This window comes from Chroicocephalus ridibundus, chromosome 1 (assembly GCF_963924245.1).
Source record: "Chroicocephalus ridibundus chromosome 1, bChrRid1.1, whole genome shotgun sequence".
Classification (NCBI taxonomy): domain Eukaryota; kingdom Metazoa; phylum Chordata; class Aves; order Charadriiformes; family Laridae; genus Chroicocephalus; species Chroicocephalus ridibundus.
This window is the reverse complement of record NC_086284.1, coordinates 61,984,023-62,002,095: the sequence shown is the minus strand read 5'-3', so window position 1 is coordinate 62,002,095 and position 18,073 is coordinate 61,984,023. Positions and strand designations below refer to the sequence as shown.

Below are 18,073 nucleotides of genomic sequence, written 5' to 3'. Positions count from 1 at the left end.
TTAAATTTTTTGGTTAATGCTTAATAATTTTCAGAAATGTTCAGCTTGCAGAGCATGAGAATAATTTGCTAAATTCTCCTTACAAGCATATCTTTGTCAGGCAGTCATAAAGTAAGTTGAAAGCAAAGTGGTTTATAGAAAATTAGTTACACAGCTTGTAAAATGCTCTACAATGTTCTGCAAACAAAAGGGAAAATTTCCTGCAATTTCACAATTTTGTACTTGCTCAGATGGCCATTAACCAACAAGATGAAAATCAAATTTATCCTATTCATGCTATGAATTATCTATGATTAGCAGTGTATAGAATGTGATTTTCTAAAGCTCCTTTCATAGTCAAGGTATCTTCAAGTACTTTGTAAAAAAAAAAAAAGAAAAGGAAAAAAAAAGGACAAAATAAACTACACAAATACACTAAACCTGTATAGGATCAAAAAACTTGCACTGTTCTTTAGGCCAAGATTGAATCTTTGCTCAGTGACTCTTAAAAGTCATGTCGCATTAGGATCCTAAAAGTCACGTTTTCTTTGATATATCTAGTCTTGTTCCAGGGGCAGTACCTTATAATAATGCCGGAGGCATGTGATGTCTTCTGCTTCCAACATCAAATCAAGATTGGCTAGCACCTTCAGTGACTGTTCCCTGTGTTTCTCAGTGGTATGAATTCCATACATAAAACTTAAGCTGGCCCTGTTGTATAAAACCTACATCCCTCTACATGCATTTAGAAGTTGTGGGCCAAGCTCTGAAGAAATACCCAAAATAAGAAGAGAGTTTACTCATAATGCATTTTCATTTTTTATTTGACTTACAGTTTTCTGTGCGGCTGTAATGAAGTTGAGTCATGCTTTGTTGGCTCTTCTGAACAAAGGTTCTGTATTCCGTTACGCTCACGTGACCCCAGCTAATGGGGCTTTCAGAAGAGCATCAGGTACCATAAGACTTGCAGTGCAGTTACAGAACCTATCACCACCACAAGTCATGGTGGTGCTGTGAACGGAAATGAGCTGGGAGTCGTATTTGCCTTCGTGCCACTGCGGTAGTGTGGTCTAGGCTGCAACATGCCCATAAGTAAAAAAAGACTGGAGTAGCACAAATGTAACCTTCTCAGTTGTGACAACTGTTTTAAAATATCACCCAACTCTTTTGTACACATCTAAACAGCAACTTTAACAAATCAAAATCTATTTTAGCTACCAGAGAGAATGGTCTTCCGTAGGCATCTGTAGACATGAGTACAAATAACCTACAACATCAATTGTAGCGATAAGTACAGAATTAACCACAACAACCACGTAGCCAGTATCAAGTCTTTCAACAGCTGTAGTTGGAATCTTGGCTGGAATCTTTTAGGAGTCCCTAGCTTCCTCGGGGAAATAGCAAAAGCCAATGAAGAAGAAAAGGGAGTAAGCAGCTTGCCTGAGCCATCCTATTAAAACAGGGAGGAGGAGATGCTATTGTTTTCTGAAGTGTTAAAGTATATCTGAAATACAAAGAGATGCAGATACCACTGTATTTTTCCTGGAGTTGTGTATTTGTTGATGAATACACAATTCAAGAGTATCAAAATTAGGAAGAAAGCTGCTTACCCATAAAGTGCTTGTCAAAGTCGTTTAGTTAAATGATGTTTACACTGTTCATTAATAGGTTTGGTACTTTTGAGAGCTACCCTGCCAGTTTGACAATTAAGCACTTCCAGCTTTTCACACACTCAGTGGCCAAAATAAGCAGAGCTTTTCTGCATATCAAATCCTCACCCTGTCTTGCTCAGTACTAATAAGCTTTAGGGCTTTCTTGGTAATTTTTTATTCTTCAAGCCAATTTGTCCTCTTTTTTTTTTCTTTTTTCTTTCTTAAACCATCACCAAGAATGTTAAGTACTGTCAAATGCAGTCTGAATTTCTGTAGGTCTGAACTGAGACCAGTGAATCCTTTGAAGATACCTTTTTCAAGGTTTCACATGATAATACTGAACGTTACCAGCCTGGCCAGTTTTGAGCTTGTAATATCAGGGTAACACAGCCCATGTGGTCTTTTATTATTAAGTCGGTCAGACGATAGAAGTTTGCAACACTTACCTGCTTGCTTAGTAAGACTTGAAAGACTTGCTTACGGACTTGGAACAAAAATCCCACGTAAAGGATGGTGGTACAAGGAATGATATGCATATTAAGCCCCCAGAGGGGTTTAGCATTAGGAACATGTAGTTCCATCTTCAGTTATTCTAGTTTGCTTAGTGACTGCTTCCCTGAGCCAGGGTCTGTGTGGCTCTGGCTGTGTAAGGTGGCAGCTGCTGTGGATTTTCTCCATGGCAGCAAGCTGGCAAAGGCCAGTTTATGTCACTCATCCTCCCTCTGCTGTGCAGGAATGTGGAAGAAGTATTAGAGCAATGTACCACATTCTGATACTCCTTGAGTGACAGAAGACTGCTTTAGGCCATGCATGGTAATGTTCCATAAGACTAGGTGACCCAGGTAGGCTCCTCCTGTCAGCAATTCCAGTGTCATCGCTTACTTGAGCTTTTGGGTGAATCCAGGATATTGCATACACTTCTTGGTTTAGAGTTCCTCAGCTGTAACAGGCACATTCCTAATGTTAAATAAATGAGTAGTATTTTAAAAGTCTTTTCTGCTTTCATGAAATTCCCATCTAGACACAAAGCAAATCCTCAACTCCTTTGTGTGTTTCCAAACACTGAAAGAATTTGAATCATTAACGGTTTGTCATGTGTTGGTTTCTATGGCCATGCATCTTTAATGCACTGTGCCATCCGCGTTCTTCACAGTGTCCTGGACTCTGGGAATCGTTATCCTGCATGAAGTGAGATACCAGCAGTAGAAGTGATTCATAGTAGATGTAAGAAATTCTTCACTCTTGTAGTTGATTGATGTCAGCAACAGAGCATTTCACTTGAAACTGCTTCAGCACAGCTAATCTTAACTCCAATTTAATATTAGACACAATTTTCCATTCATGCAACTGGCTGACAGAAACATCAGAATATTTCTTTCATCTTATTCCTACACAGTTTAAGGAACACACATCCAAGGGCTGAAAATGGTCAGTAAATTAAACAAGAACAAAAACTGGCATTATGTCTCTTCTTTCAAGTTTGCACAGAGAATTTTCCATGGCTGGGTGCTCTGAAAAGGGCTGTAATCCAAATGACACACTGCTGATCCGGTGATCCAAAATGATTTTTAAGGCTTGGGCAAGCGCTGTGGGCTAAATTCAGCTTTCTCTTAAACCTCATTCCTAACACAGAAATGTGTAAAGAGACAGTGAACTCTCACGGTCAAACATACAACAGAGGTGCGGTTGAGCCACTTCAAGAGTACAAATCCAAATTAAAGTTCTGTGATGCAGAAAGAACAAACTAAGACAGATTAAAGTCGGGGGGAAGTTGGGCACAGTAGGCGGGTGGGCTAGAGCCCTGTGATTGATCTCCTAAGGATATCGCAGTCCGTCTCTGGGAGGCCAACAGGAAAGCTGCTTATCACACGTAGCATTCGTGACAAGTGAGCAGCTAGATTCTGACACGCTGTAGAAAAAATTAAGAAACGCAGATGCCAATCTGGCCCCCGGGAGCAGGCCAGTCCTGGGATTTTAAATTAATGAATTTCTTTTTTAGGTCTCCTCAGCATAGCGTTTTTGCTGTGCGTGTGTATTTGCTCAGATACCTCCACCTTGCTGGCCCTGTGGGCTCTCTGACTTTCTGCCAGCAACTTGCTGCTTTTCACATCGCCTGCCACAGCCACCTCCTCATTTGCTGTCTGGGCCAGCTGTTCCTGCCTTTACGTAGCCTCTGCCTAGCTTGTGTCCTGTCTGAACCTCCTTCCTTATTATCTTGGTGTTGAATTGTGTTATGCCAACATGATACTCTCTATTAGCTAAATCGTCTCCTTTCAGTTCAGTTGAGGTGGGAAGGCGACCGTTAGTAATTGACAAGAAGCTATATTGAATATTACAGAATCATACTGCGATTAAGATTTTATTTATGTTATTGTAATTTATTTTACAGTGTTAAAATATACCACTGGAAAATCTTTTTATGAGTGTCCGAAGGTATGGAGTATATGAGAAAGTATGCATGTATGTACATGTATACCAATGTGGTTTATGCATTTTTATTCTTCTCCCTATGTTACCATTTTCCTGTTGTTGTTTTTTGTGAAGGGAGAGAAAAGCACATTTTACAGCCTCACTTGACTACTTTTTTTTAGCAAGTCCTTTCACAATTGAGGCAGAATACTTTGTTACTATGAAGGACATTTTGACACTATTAAAAATACAGTGTAAAATATGCAGAGAGACTAACTATCTGTTTAGAACTTGTGTGAAATAGAAATGTAACAGATACAATGCTACCTGTTTTGAATCACACCACTGACAAAAATGCATGATAGATGCCAGTAGCTCTATCTTTAATTATTGTATTCTTGTAGCTTGCCTTCTGGATTAAAAATAAAAGCAAGACCTCATTTAGCCACTCTTTTTTGGTGACTTCACTGCACTTCAGGCATTGTTATTCGCCCAGGCTTCTTCTGTAAATTCCTGACTGTCAGGCTTTATCTCCTAAGCCTCCCTTTCTAGATTGGAACATGCAACCATTTTATGCCACTAGCGTCAAAAGGAAGCCGGTTTGCATGAGGAGGGTTGAGCAGTGATTCACACAAGACGTTCAGATGTTAAGAGACAAGAGGCAGTCCTATTAGCTGATTGCTTGTAAATATGTGCTTAGTCTCCACTCAGCTTCAGTTTAAGCAAACTACCTTAAAACCCCAGTGGAATTCAACAGGGGATGAATTCTCCTGTAGGCAGGTACAAGTCTTTACTAAAAGCCTAAAAAAGTGCTAGTCCTTGCAACCTTCCATACATACTGTATTATGTTCTAATTTAATCACAAAAAAACCCAGAAGTATGAAGAGTATGAAGAGTAGCTTGGTCAAGACCCTGAGCTCCAGGCATGCCCTTTTCACCTCCATCTTGATGAGTAAGACTGACCTTCAGGAATCCCAAGCCCCTGAGACTCGTGAGAAAGTCTAGAGCCATGATGACTTGCTCTTGGTGGAAGAGAATTACATTAAGAAACATTTAAACTGGACATGCAGATGTCTGTGGAGTCTGATGGGATGCACCCATGATTGCTAAGGGAGCTGGCCAATGTTATTCCAAGGCCATTCTTGATTCATCAACACCCTCTTTAATGATCTGGATGATGGCACAGAGCGCACCTTCAACAAGTTTGCAAATGATAGAAAACTGGGAGGAATGGCAGATACACCAGACGGTTGTGCTGCCATTCAGAGGGACCTTGATAGGCTGGGGAACTGACCACACAGGAACCTCATGGTGTTCAACAAAGGGAAAAGTGAAGTCTTAACACCAAGGAAGGAATAACTACATGCACTAGTACAGGCTTGGCACCAACCAGCTGCAATTTAGCGTAAAAGGTTTTGGGGGTCCTGGTGGACACTAAGTTGAATACAAGCCAGACATATGCTCTTGAGGAAGAGAAGGCCAACAACTCTCTGGGCAGAATTAGGAAGAGCATTGCCAGCAGACTGGAGGAGGTGATCCCCCTCTACTCAGGCCTGGTGAGGCCATCTGGAGTGTTGTGTCCAGTTTTGGGCTCCTCAGTACAAGAAAGGTGTGGAAATGCTGGACGGAGTCTAGCAGAGGTCCACAAAGATGATAAAGGGGCTTTCATATGAGGAAAGACTGAGAGAGCTGCAACTGTTTAGCCTGGAGAAAATAAATCTCAGGAGGAGATCTTACCAGTATGGAAAAATACCTGATGGGAGGAAGCAAAGAACATGGAGCCAGGCTCTTCTCAATAGTGTCCAGTGGTAGGATAAGAGACATCAAGCACAAACTGAAACACCAAGAAATTCCATTTAAACATAGGAAAAAACTTTTTCACTGTAAAAACACAGGGCGAGGTTACGCTGGCAGGTTGTAGAGTTTCTGTCCTCGGAGGTACTCAAGAGGCCCCTTCTAATCTTAGAGATTCTGTGACCTTATTTTTCTTCTGTCTCCCACTGACACATTGACTGATTTTGAACATCTAAGTACAAGAAATACAATACATCTTTCACTGTGAAGGTGGTCAAACAGTGGACCAGGTTGCACAGGCAGGTTGTGGAGTCTTCATCTGTTGAGATATTCAAACTCTGACTGGACACAGTCCTGGAATACCTGCTCTATCTGACTCTGGTTGAGCTTGAAGGGATAGATAGATAATGTCAAGAGGTCCCTTCCAACCTAAATAATTACATGTTTATGAATATAAGCCAGTACAGGCACACAAAGTCTTTAGGAAGAAGTTAAGAAGGGGCGGAGTTCTGTATTTTGAATTTTATTTTTCCTGAAATTTTGTCAGGCGCTTTTACGTGTAAACTCAGGACCAAATAAAAATGGCCTTTCCCAATCTGCACAACTTAAATTTACACAAACACAAGGAACCATAACACTGCATAACTTACGTTGTGTTTGCAGATAAGCATTGAAAATACAAACTGTATTACTTGTGAAAGATTGTAAAAAATATAGATATTAGTGACCATTCATTCAAAGATGTTTTAATGTAAAATAACACTACATTCTACCTGTTTGTCTCTAGCTTCTACTGGAACAGTTGTGGCTGGCCCAGTGAGGGTAGTGGTTGAGCTTTCAGGGTAAATCATAAGTCCACACTCTTTGTGCTGTGGGCCTAGAAGTTAATTCTTTGAACTTCTGGCACACCTCTTACCAAAACTATTTTGGCAACTCATGGATGTAAACTCCTCGCCAGTGCTGCGTGCCTCCATTTCTCTTTTCTCATGTGGGATTGCAGCAGCAGTGACACAATGCATTAACTGCACAGATATGTGAATTGTCTGTGAACTACTTCACAGTTCATTGGCCCAGATGTGCATATCCACTATATGTAGATATGGTTTATACTTTTAGGCAATAGTTTGGCATCAGATGAATCCCATATTGCTTGTCTTTCTTGAGCGAAAGCCATCCACAAGATAGAATTGATGTTACTTTTTCCTGACCAGTAAGTCATTAAGATCTGCATGAGTAAATCATAATGAAGGAGTATTAACCAAGGGCAACTGAGCAGTTAGAAGTACAGTTTATGCTTTAAAAACATACAAAAGCAATGGATGTCGTATTAAATGATAAACCTTCAGTAAGTAAGTAGTCAATTGGCAAATAAAAAACTAAAAAGTCAAAAAACCCCCAAACTTGCACATATAAACCAGTTGAAGCAATATATTAGAATATATTTTAGAGTAATAAATTACAATCATGCAAAACACCTTTATAAAAATATATTATAGCTGATTATGTTTTGACATATTATAGCTGATTATGTTTTTGTAATAACACTTTATAATGCGTGTGGCTGGACTCATTTTGATGATAAAATTTTTTGGGTTTTTTGCAGAAAATGATGAGGTCATCCGTGTTTCATATGTTCATACTAAGCATGGTGGCTGTAGATGTGATTGTTGCTGCTAGTAACTACTACAAAGGAGAAAATTTCAAGAGACAATATGATGAATTTTACCTAGCTGAGGTGAGTATGCTGAAATGACTACCTGGATGTTTTTCAAGATAAGCTAAAGTAGAAAATGTGAATGTCAAGCACATTTTAGTATGTAATTTTTTTATTTCCTTAAGCATTCCAAGAATTCTTTGCTAACTTGCTCAGGTTCCTGGGTCTGACAATGGCTGACAGCCCTGTCTTACAACCTTTTGAAAGGTAATGTCCTCAAACAAAATCTCAGTGGTAGTGAGCTGAGGCTTAAGTATAACTTCTGCAGGCAATGAATGGCTGTAGAGTTGCTGTCTTTCTCTAGCAGGAGCGTAAGATCCAGAAGAATTTAACGATTAAAAAAATGACAAAACATTGTCTTTGAAGAATATAGTACTTCTTCCTACGTCATCTTTATTTGGCATATGCTTAGCTGCAAGAAGGTCCTTAAGCATAACCAAAATAATGTTGCAAATAGCCTGGCTTCAGTAACCTCAAGAGAAGACTGCAAACAAAAACATGTGTTCAGTCATTAATTTGGTGAAGGAGGACATTGTGCTCCTGAACTAGTGAAGTGGAGGTAAGAAGTTTCTTTATAAGTGACATTCTGGCAGGAAGTCTGCTTGAGTCATTAGCTGGTCAAAGACTTTGCTGTAGAGCATGCACTAGAGATCTTAGAAACTTGCCTACGTGTCTTTTTAGTACTATTTAATTCAATTTTTAAAAGAAGAAAAAGGCTTGAAGTCTTTGGTACTAATGTGCAGACATAGTTTCAAGTAGATACTTGTTTTTCCAGAGTCAAGAGCGAAATCAGTGTTGTATCAATCTTTATTAAAAATACTTATTTTCATGGGCACTGTGAATTGTCACTTTACCTGAGTATAAAGCCACCAGTGCTGAAATTCACTGACATCAGTTCTCTGAAAGTGTTGATCACAGTTGCCTGAATTGTGCACATGCCTAGCTTTATGGTTACTGCAGTTTTCCTAGCTTTGATAATTACACGTTCCTTCTTTGGAGCCAGAAGGGACATTCCTAGGCTAGAGCGCATGATAGCAGTATATTCCTTATGATTCCTCTGCCATTGGTATTGCCTTGTTGGCAACCCATATACCAATGGCAGAGGAATCACAAGTCAGAAAGTTCATCCGCTCGCTCACTCTCCCCCAGTGGAATAGGGGGGAGAATCAGCAGGGTAAAGGTGAGACAAGTCGTGGGGCGAGATATCACTTCTTCTGCCCAGAGAAGCTGTGGTGCCCCATCCCTGGAAGTGTTCAAGGCCAGGCTGCATGGGGCTTTGATCAACCTGGTCTGGTGGGAGGGGTCCCTCTCCGTGGCAGGGGGTTAGAACTAGATGATCTTTAAGGTCCCTTCCAACCCAAACCATTCTATGGTTCTGTGATTCTATGAATATCCCGTTGGTCAGTGGGGGTCAGCTGTCCCTGCTGTGTCCCCTCCCAACTCCTTGAGACCCCCAGCGTGCTCGCTGGCGGGGCGGTGTGAGGAGCAGAAAAGGCCCTGACTCTGTGCAAGCACTGCTCAGCAATAGCTGAAACATCCCTGTGTTATCAACACTGTTTCATCACAAATCCCAAACAGCACCATTCAAACTACGATGAAGAAAATTAACTCTATCCCAGCCAAAACCAGTACAATATCCTAGGCCAGAAACAAATAATTCAGTCAGCATTAGCTTTTCACGGTAGGCATTTTTGCTTTATGCCCAGGATACAGCAAGCGGGGCCTGGATTCTTAACAAAATAACATTAATTCTATTTATATCCAAAATAGGAAATGCTGCATGTGCTATTTCTGTTTTGGCACTGAATATGTAGTATAATTATGCTTTTATTAATCAGTGCTAGAAACACTCTCTTCAACATCTATTTCAAGTGTAGGGTTTGGGGTTTTTTTTCCAACAGAAATACTTGCCAGGGTTCAATAATTCACGTTGAGTCTGTCATGTAGACTAGTGTATTATAATTCTGTCCTATGAGCAATGTCCAGTTTTCTTTAAAGATATATTTTGCTGTCTCTGTATAGCTTAGATTATTCATTTATTAGTGGAGAGGTTTTCAGAAAACTAATTTGTTTACATTCTACATGTTTACCTTTCTAAGTATGTAAGGTAAATTAGAGAATAGAGAAATATTCTCTCTGGAAGAGAGAAAGGCATTTTGTTTATTTGTAAGGCATACTCTTTTGATGCCCATTTGTTGTTTTTCTTTATTTTTTTTTACCTGCAATGTTTTTACTAGAGACACTGTAAAAATCAAACAAGAACAAACCCCTAGTATCTTATAGAAGGAGGTGTAAAATACAGGATCAGAAGAGCAGAAGAGTAAAAAACGTCCTGGGAGAGAGGAGAAATTGACAAGCTGGTGTTTTTTCCTACTCAGTTATTGTGAAACTTGTTCTTTGCAGCACGGGGCATACAAAGAAATTGTTTTTAAGAGCCTTGAAGAGGCTGAATACTCAAACAATGCGGATTACTCCATAGCGGCGGGTTTGTTTGCTTGGTGAGGGAGATGGGTTGGAGCAGGATGCACTGCTGTTGCTCTGTATTTTCCATTAGACTAGGCTGCAGAAAGCTTTCCCTTCAGAGGGAACTTACCTGAGCAACCGCAGCAGTGGGGATTCCCTTTGTTAAAGAAAATGGCCAGACAGGTTACAGCAAACATATCCAGCTTTCTGATACGTTTTCCAGAAGTCATCTTGGAAACTGCTGGCTTTAGGGGCAGACATGTCTAATAAAATAGCTCACTCGGTCCGTCCTATGGACCAGACGTTGTCATGGCCTAGAACTGTAGAAACGCATCCACTTAAATTCAGTAGACAAATCTAAGTGAAGTTATTGAGATACCCAGTACCAAGAAAAAAACCCAACTGTTCTTGTCGTTGAAAAGAGAAGTCAGACTCAAGAGAAGAGGAGGCAATGGTTAGACAAGAAGATAAAAGAAAGAAACGAATTCTAAACCCAGATCCCATTGGTTGCATAATTTGGTGTACCCAGTTGTAAATAAGAGGTTCTGACAAGCATTTCAACTGCACATTAAGCAAAACCAGACTTTTAACAGGATGACTCAAACTCCCAGTGCAGTATCTAAGAACCTGGAAAGAGGAAACCTTCAAACTCATTTTGGTAATTGTTATTGAGGTTGTTGACTTTACCTGCTCAATACCTAGACAGAATAGTGATGGATGTTTGCTTTTATATGCAGCTGCCACATTGTCTTCCATTAAAAGAGGTTACAGACTAGAAGTCCCCTTGGAGACGTGTGAGATTCCTCCAAGTACTGGTTTAAAGGGTCTGAACACCAGGGTTCAAGCCCAGATGCTTCTGTACACTTCTTCCTAGGTTCCTTTTGCAGCCTGTCCTCTTGCACTGCTGCCTTTGTGTAGCCTTTGCCCTGTCCCTGTCTTGGCTGAAGGACAGATCGAGTGCTGTGTCAAATCTGGTAGCAAGGGAGGTGCTGGAGGTCTGTGCCCTTTATCCCACTGATCCTGCTCAGAAGAATTCTTGTTTTTCCCGACAGCTTGATAACCTTTCCAGTAAGCCACAGTTACAAAGGAAAACGAACTGGGTCTGTCACTGTTGGATGCTGGCTGATACTGAGCTCTGCCTCTGCAGAAAGCTGTTAAAGGGCTACCAGCAAAAGTAAAAGTTGCTGAAGGCAGCATGAACACCATAAGGCTTCCAGGTGACTGAGTGGGAGGTAGCCCTCAGAGAAGCAGCCCATTCCTGGTAGCTCCCCATTGGCCTCCCCAAAGCAACACTGGCAACCTGGTGAAGGGCGGCTGCTCATGTCTTCGCCCTGCTTTTTCTCCGTGGGTCTGCTCTGGCTTCTCATGTGAATATGCCTTTCCCCTGTCTGTACAGCAACGAAAGGAGTGATTTCAGTTTAAAAAAAAAAAAAAAGTCTATAAAATTGTATTACATTTCACACCTAACAAAAAGTTCTAGGTATTCTGAATCTTCTCCTGTAATTAATTACAAGGAAGGAAAAAAATACAAGCTCTGTCAGCAGGAAGACAGGTGTATAAATGTAATCAGATGTTATGCAAACCATTTGATACATTTTTAAGTGCTAGTGGTTTGAATTCGTTTGACAAGCATGTAAAATGCAAATGATCCCGCCCACACATTTTTGGAATAAATTAAAATACACTTAACATCGTTATTTGTTGGTCTTGTCCTAATAGAAAGCCTGTGTGCTCTGAAGTATGTACGTGTGTATTTAAATGGCATTGTTATTCCACCTGCTCTGAGGCTGAATTCCAGCTGCTTTCTACCCACCGTTCCATTTTTTCTAATTCAACCCCCTTGTTCTTTTAGGACTCAATTAAATGTGTTTTCATTAAGAGTGAGCTTTCGTTTTAAGATTTTTTTGATAAAACATTTTCCCCGTGTTTTAGATAGATAGAGATTTTCCTGTAAAGAGGTAATCTCTTCAAACGTGGCTCATTGTTCTCCTTGAGCTCTTTGAGCTGCCAGGACAAGGGTTGAAAAACTGGCCAGGTGCATTTGAGAATATGAGTATGAAGGTGTCCCTACACTGTGTATGACTGAAATTTTCTAGTGTGAAGAAATTTTTGGAGTCCTATGAAGCATTTTGCCTTGATTCCCCACCTCGAGTACTGCGTTCAGTTTTGGGCCCCTCGCTACAAGAGGGACATTGAGATGTTGGAGCGTGTCCAGAGAAGGGCTACAAAGCTGGTGAGGGGTCTGGAGGACAAACCTTATGAAGAACGACTGAGGGAGCTGGGGTTGTTTAGCCTGGAGAAGAGGAGGCTGAGGGGAGACCTTATCACCCTCTACAACTACCTGAAAGGAGGTTGTAGAGAGATGGGGGCTGACGTCTTCTCCCTGGTGACAAGTGATAGGACGAGAGGAAGCGGGTTCAAGTTATGTCAGGGGAGGTTTAGATTGGATATTAGGAAACATTTTTTCACTGAAAGGGTTATTAAACATTGGAATAGGCTGCCCGGGGAGGTGGTGGATTCACCATCCCTGGAGGTGTTTAAAAAAAGGGTAGATGGGGCACTTAGGGACATGGTTTAGAAGTGGCTTTTGTCAGGGTAGGTTAAAGGTTGGACTCGATGACCTTAAAGGTCCCTTCCAACCTCAGTAATTCTATGATTCTATGATTTAATCATTCAGAGGATATCTGAAGCCTGATAACTGTTTTGTGTGCCTTGAGGAAGCCAGATGATATAGCTGGTAGCACTGCTCATAAACAGCTGCGTGGACTAGGGAAATAAACATAGGATATAAACTGCAGTGATAAATTTCCATCTCCACTCATGCTTGTGCCAGTCCTGTACAAATAAAATATGTAAAATTTTATTTAGCTATCTCACAAAACCTGTCTTTCATGTTGATAAATATATTTTTGATGGACTGGAGAGTTTAAATTTTAAATAATATAACTACTTAAGGCAGCATCCCAGAGATTGTCACTGTCAGATTCCGGATTAAAATCTTAGTCTCTAATTTTGTTATCCCCTGCTGAATCCAGTAGACCTTATGGCCCACAGTCAATTTAGCTCTCCACCTTGAAAGACTAATAATGCTTCTGCTCAAAGGAGATTTGAGCTGTATTTTGTTAATGTTTGCACAGCACTTGGAAAGTATTAGTTGTATATAGATGCCACCTAATGTTGTTTTCAGTGTCTCTTTTAAGCCCCAAAGTGTGTAAAGGGTCAAAGAGGAAAATTGCTGAGTCAAGGAAAAACATCTTTGCCACTGGGTTTCCTGGCTGTTGGGAAGTGAGGGAGAGAGTATCTCAGAGTATATACAGTGGTAAAATAAGAAGGCAGGTGAGGAAGAAGTGTGTCTAGCCAGAAGGATTTTCAGTAGTGAGAGAAGTAAGACAAAAAAAGTCTTGGAGGTGTAAAGCTATGCAAAATTGTCCCTTATTTTCAAGCTATATAGCGTGCATTTTAGTGTGTAAATATTTCAAGAGAGGCCTCTGGAAGAATGGCACAATCATCCAATGCCTACAAGCAGATTTCTTCCCCTGTACCTTCCCACCTGACTCTCTTTGCTCAACTTCTTTAACACTATCTCGTTTTAAAATTGTGCAAATTTACCAATTCTGGATTGAGCTTGAATTTCCTCTTATTTTAGTTTGTTCTAATGCTTAAGTCCAATCACGACCTTTCTGCCTGTTTTAGTTGTCATATTACTATGGATGTTTTAGAAAATAGCAATATTCAGACAAGAGACCTTTAAACTTCGGTTTGTTCCTTAAAATTCTTCAGACAGCTCATATGTGTTGTTTACATTTTGAAAAAAAGTCCCATAAATTTTTTACTTTTTATCTGTGACACAAAGAGAAAGGTCAGCTGGATGGATTTATTATTTCATGCTTTCCATATTTTGGAATCTACCTAGATGTCTGTGTTGAGACTTCAAAAAATTTCATAAAGTGCACATTTTAAGGAATAACGTAAGCCAATATGAGGTAATCTATTATTGATTGTTGATTCTATATAGTGTATGAGTGGTTTTGTTAAATATTATGGAGATCTTTATTTTAGCCCTACAAAACCTTGATAGACATCATGTCATAGAAACTTGTAATTTAACTCAGTGTTTTGAACGCATCTTTCTTGTTTTATATATTTGTCTAGGTTGCTTTTACAGTTCTATTTGATTTAGAAGCTCTCCTGAAGATCTGGTGTTTGGGATTCACAGGATACATCAGTTCATCTCTTCACAAATTTGAGCTGCTGCTTGTAATTGGAACTACTCTTCATATTTATCCAGACCTCTATCACTCTCAGTTTACATATTTTCAGGTATGATCAGATACTTTTACATTTTACCCTATATACTAATTAAAAACATTACCCATTAACATTTTGCTCTGATTTACTTCCACTCTTAGACTACTGATTTTCTCACAGGATTGACTAATTTTGAGAATATCTTTAAAATAACAAATATATGTGTTCTTAACTATGTTTATTGGGTGGATTTACAGAAATAGGATTCTTTCTAAGTTCGCTGAGAAGTCCTTTCTGTTTTCAGTAACTCCCGTTTCTTATCTGAGCTACGCTGTTCATTAGGTTCTGAATTAGTTTATTCATTGTCCTTCACTGAGCCTCGACTTCTGCTTCTTCCTCTGTCAGCCAGTCCAACCAGTTCCCCATTCATCCTCCTTGAAGTGCTCAGGTTGCTCCAGTTGTGGGAGAAAGCACCAAGTTTCATTATAATGTGTTATATTCTACAGTGATAAAGAAAGGGATTTAAAATATATATATTAAAGGATTCATATCTGTCCGTTATTCAGCAATGGATTGGCATGGTGAATAATTAATAATCAATAAAGGCAAATAATAAATCATCAGACAGAGTCCTGACAATAAATGTGATTCGCTACAGTGACACATAGTGTAATTAAGTGAGTACAATATGGGGGGAGCAGCGTCCCCACGCATGGGTTGAAATATGATGGCTTTTTCAGACTTCTGCAAAGTCATCCTGTATTTTTTCTAAATGGCTCTACAAACCTGCTTGAGAAAGCTTCCAGGATGACAAATTCTATTTTGCTTTCACCTAGTGTCATTTGAAGGCTTTTAGATGGTTATAGCTTTAATTGGGCTGTCCAAATATGCAAAATGTTGTTATTCAATGTGGCATGATATTTCTAACCTGCAAGAAAGGATGGGCTGTCAGGAGTATGTCGTTGCACTCTTGTGTCAAAAGCACACAGAAATGTGGCTGGGAGCTCACCATTAAAACAGTTAGCAAGTTAGTTAATAGTTGGTCCATATTTATTAGGGCAGACTCCACTTAACATCTGATGATTTCTTTCTAGGAATTGTAAATATCAATTATGAACATGTTGGACTAAATGGGTAACTAACTCATAGGGCTGAAGTTTAATTAAAATGTAGCCAGATGTTGATAGTAAAACAATATGTCTTTTCTTTTTAATGGATGTAATTAGTTTTGTAGGACGGGGATGGTGGTAGGTTTTTTTTGAAAAAAGTGCTAGCTTTTATGACAGAAAATGTCAGGATGCGATTATTTTTTTTTTCCAAAATATATGAGAGACATACATTTTACGAGCAGAAACACCTGCTACACTGGAAGATTTGCGTTGTATTTTGCAATCCAGATCCCCCTAAGAGGCAAATGACAGTAAGGTTGGAAAATACTTTACCTTTGATGTCAGTGTGTAAGGGAAGTACGCACTGTATTCCCCCGCAATTAAGCTTCTGGGCAAGCTAGATAACACATTTTCAAATCAACCAAGGTCAAAAAGTCTTTTTTTCACATGGATACGTCTTGACGTTAGGCAGATTTCCAGGCCTTTAGGTAGCAACGATGACAGGTTAAATGTGTTCCTTGTCAGCCAACAAAACAGATTACTGAAAACAGAAGTCTTATGTGACACATTCCAGGGTAGCAAGCAGAAATATCATTTGGCTTATCTAGTCTTCCTTCGCATATATTTCAGTCTGCATTATTCATTGGTCTTTATCGTTATCTTTCACCAACACATCGTTCACTCTTAACCACATTGGCTACTGTCCACCCTCCCACCTCTCTTTCTTGCATTCGCTGTACTTTCATTCAAAACACTTTGCAAAGCTCTCTGTAAAAGACTACAGCAAAGCACCATTCCATGGCTACAATCTATAGAACAGCAGATCAGTGGAGAAATGACAAAATTTGCATATTATTGCAGAGATCTGTAATGAACCGTCATAAAAGGGAGAGATTTGAATAGAATTTGACCTGTACTGGACTGAAGAGGTGGGATTGTATTTGTGCTTGGGCAAAATATCGCTGAGTCATTTTCAGAATAAATATTGTCCCTTTTAGGATATGCAGACATTCTTTGTAACAAAGCTGTGGTTCCTCTTTTGTATTTCTTGTTTTGATTTGTTTTTTAACATATTTTTATATTTAATCCAAATAGTGCAGCTTCTGCAGCTCTTTAACACAATTTGTGATCCAATTACATAGAATGCATAAATGTTCATTAGAGTGTACTTTTGTTAGATTCAATTTGTCACCTAATGAAAATAAATGCAAAAAAACCCCAAATAGTATGAATAAGATTAGCGTGTTGCTTAAAGGTCAATTAAAATTCCCCAAAGGAAGGCGGAAAAAAGTAAGGCAGATAACACAGTTTATCTAAAGTACAACTCAGAATACTGACTAACATGAAATCTTTACACCCGCGGGGGTCAGTGTTTACACTAATATTGACGGGAACAGAGCTAACATTTGCACTGCAAGTAGATCTTGTAAGTTAGAAGGCACCATGTTTGCATGCTCACAGTACTTGGAAATCTCACTCATCTCACTGTCTGTCACTGTCTGGGTAACCAGTTTCATGTACTCAGATTATATGTGATGGGATTGTGGTACCAATGTGAAAGATAGGACTTTACCTCACCTTGTTCTAATGTTGTGAAAATCAAGCTGTCTAGTGTAATCTCTGTATCTAGGGCCCTTTTAAACTACTGAAGACAGTGAGGGCTTGTCCCATCTCACACAAGGGGTCTGGTATGTTTGGAATAAGTCCAGCTCTTGAGTTTACTTTCTCTCTCTCTCTCCCCTTTGACGGCAGAGCCTAGATGACTAGCATATTCTGCGTACCTGACGGATAGGTAGGGAGATGAGTTTCATGCAAAATGCAGAGGTTTACGTTATTAGCAAGCTACAAGGTATCATGAAGTCTTTCTGTAAACAACTACCATATCCTTCTGTCAGACTTATTTTCTCTCCGAAACAGCACAGTAGTTGTATTTGACTTGTATATAAGGTCAGCCTGTAATTGCACTGTAATTCCTGCCTTTCAGTTTCAATATGATTCTTGTGGGAATCATATTGCAAGGCAATACCTTGGGCTAGAGACTCCTTTTCTTCGTAAGAACTGCAGAATCTCATTTGCCTCATATGCTCCTGCCTGTTGTCTCCAGCAACTGCTGTGGCTGCCACTGCCGCTTGTTGATACTGATGTTATGTCACTGTTTGTGCCACCATGAGTGGCAGAAATAGGAGGATCAGAGCCCTTAGCAGCTTTTCCAAGGTAGAGTCAGCAATGAATGGGTCAGGAGTTCTACACACAATCACAGTTTGTCCACCACTACTAATACTGGGAGGTGTCAAATATGTCAAATATGTCAGTGGCATGCAATGCTGTTTCCTCTGTTAATGAGAAATGCTGCCCAAAATTTCTCTTGTTTTATATAGTATGAAACAGCAAAATATGTTAACCAAACTTCCTAGGTTACACGGCAATGCCAAGAAATTTTGTGTTGGGTCACTGAAATGGAAAGATGACTTGTGGAAGAAGAGTTGGCAGTTCTTTATGAGAATATGTAACCTGGTGTAATAAATAACGTAGAATCATAGGAAAATCTAGGTTGGAAGTGACCCGTCAAAGTCATCTCATATAGCCTGCTGCTCAAAGCAGAGCTTTCTTCAAAGACTGTTCAGGACCCTGTCCATTTAGAGTAGGTATGAATTTTAAACAGTGATGACAATCAAACTGGAGCAATTTACCCAGCACTGCAATAG

At 39.7% G+C, this 18,073-nt stretch overlaps 1 protein-coding gene across 2 annotated transcripts in view; it reads left to right on the top strand.

The window, feature by feature from the left end:
- The window catches only part of NALCN (sodium leak channel, non-selective), a 239,167-nt gene that overhangs the window by 114,334 nt on the left and 106,760 nt on the right, over window positions 1–18,073 (top strand). For both annotated transcript variants that reach the window (XM_063337103.1, XM_063337098.1), the window contains exons 11-12: window positions 7,438–7,569; window positions 14,164–14,331. In XM_063337103.1, coding sequence (XP_063193173.1) covers window positions 7,438–7,569; window positions 14,164–14,331 — 300 coding nt within the window. The remainder of the gene's footprint in view (window positions 1–7,437; window positions 7,570–14,163; window positions 14,332–18,073) is intronic.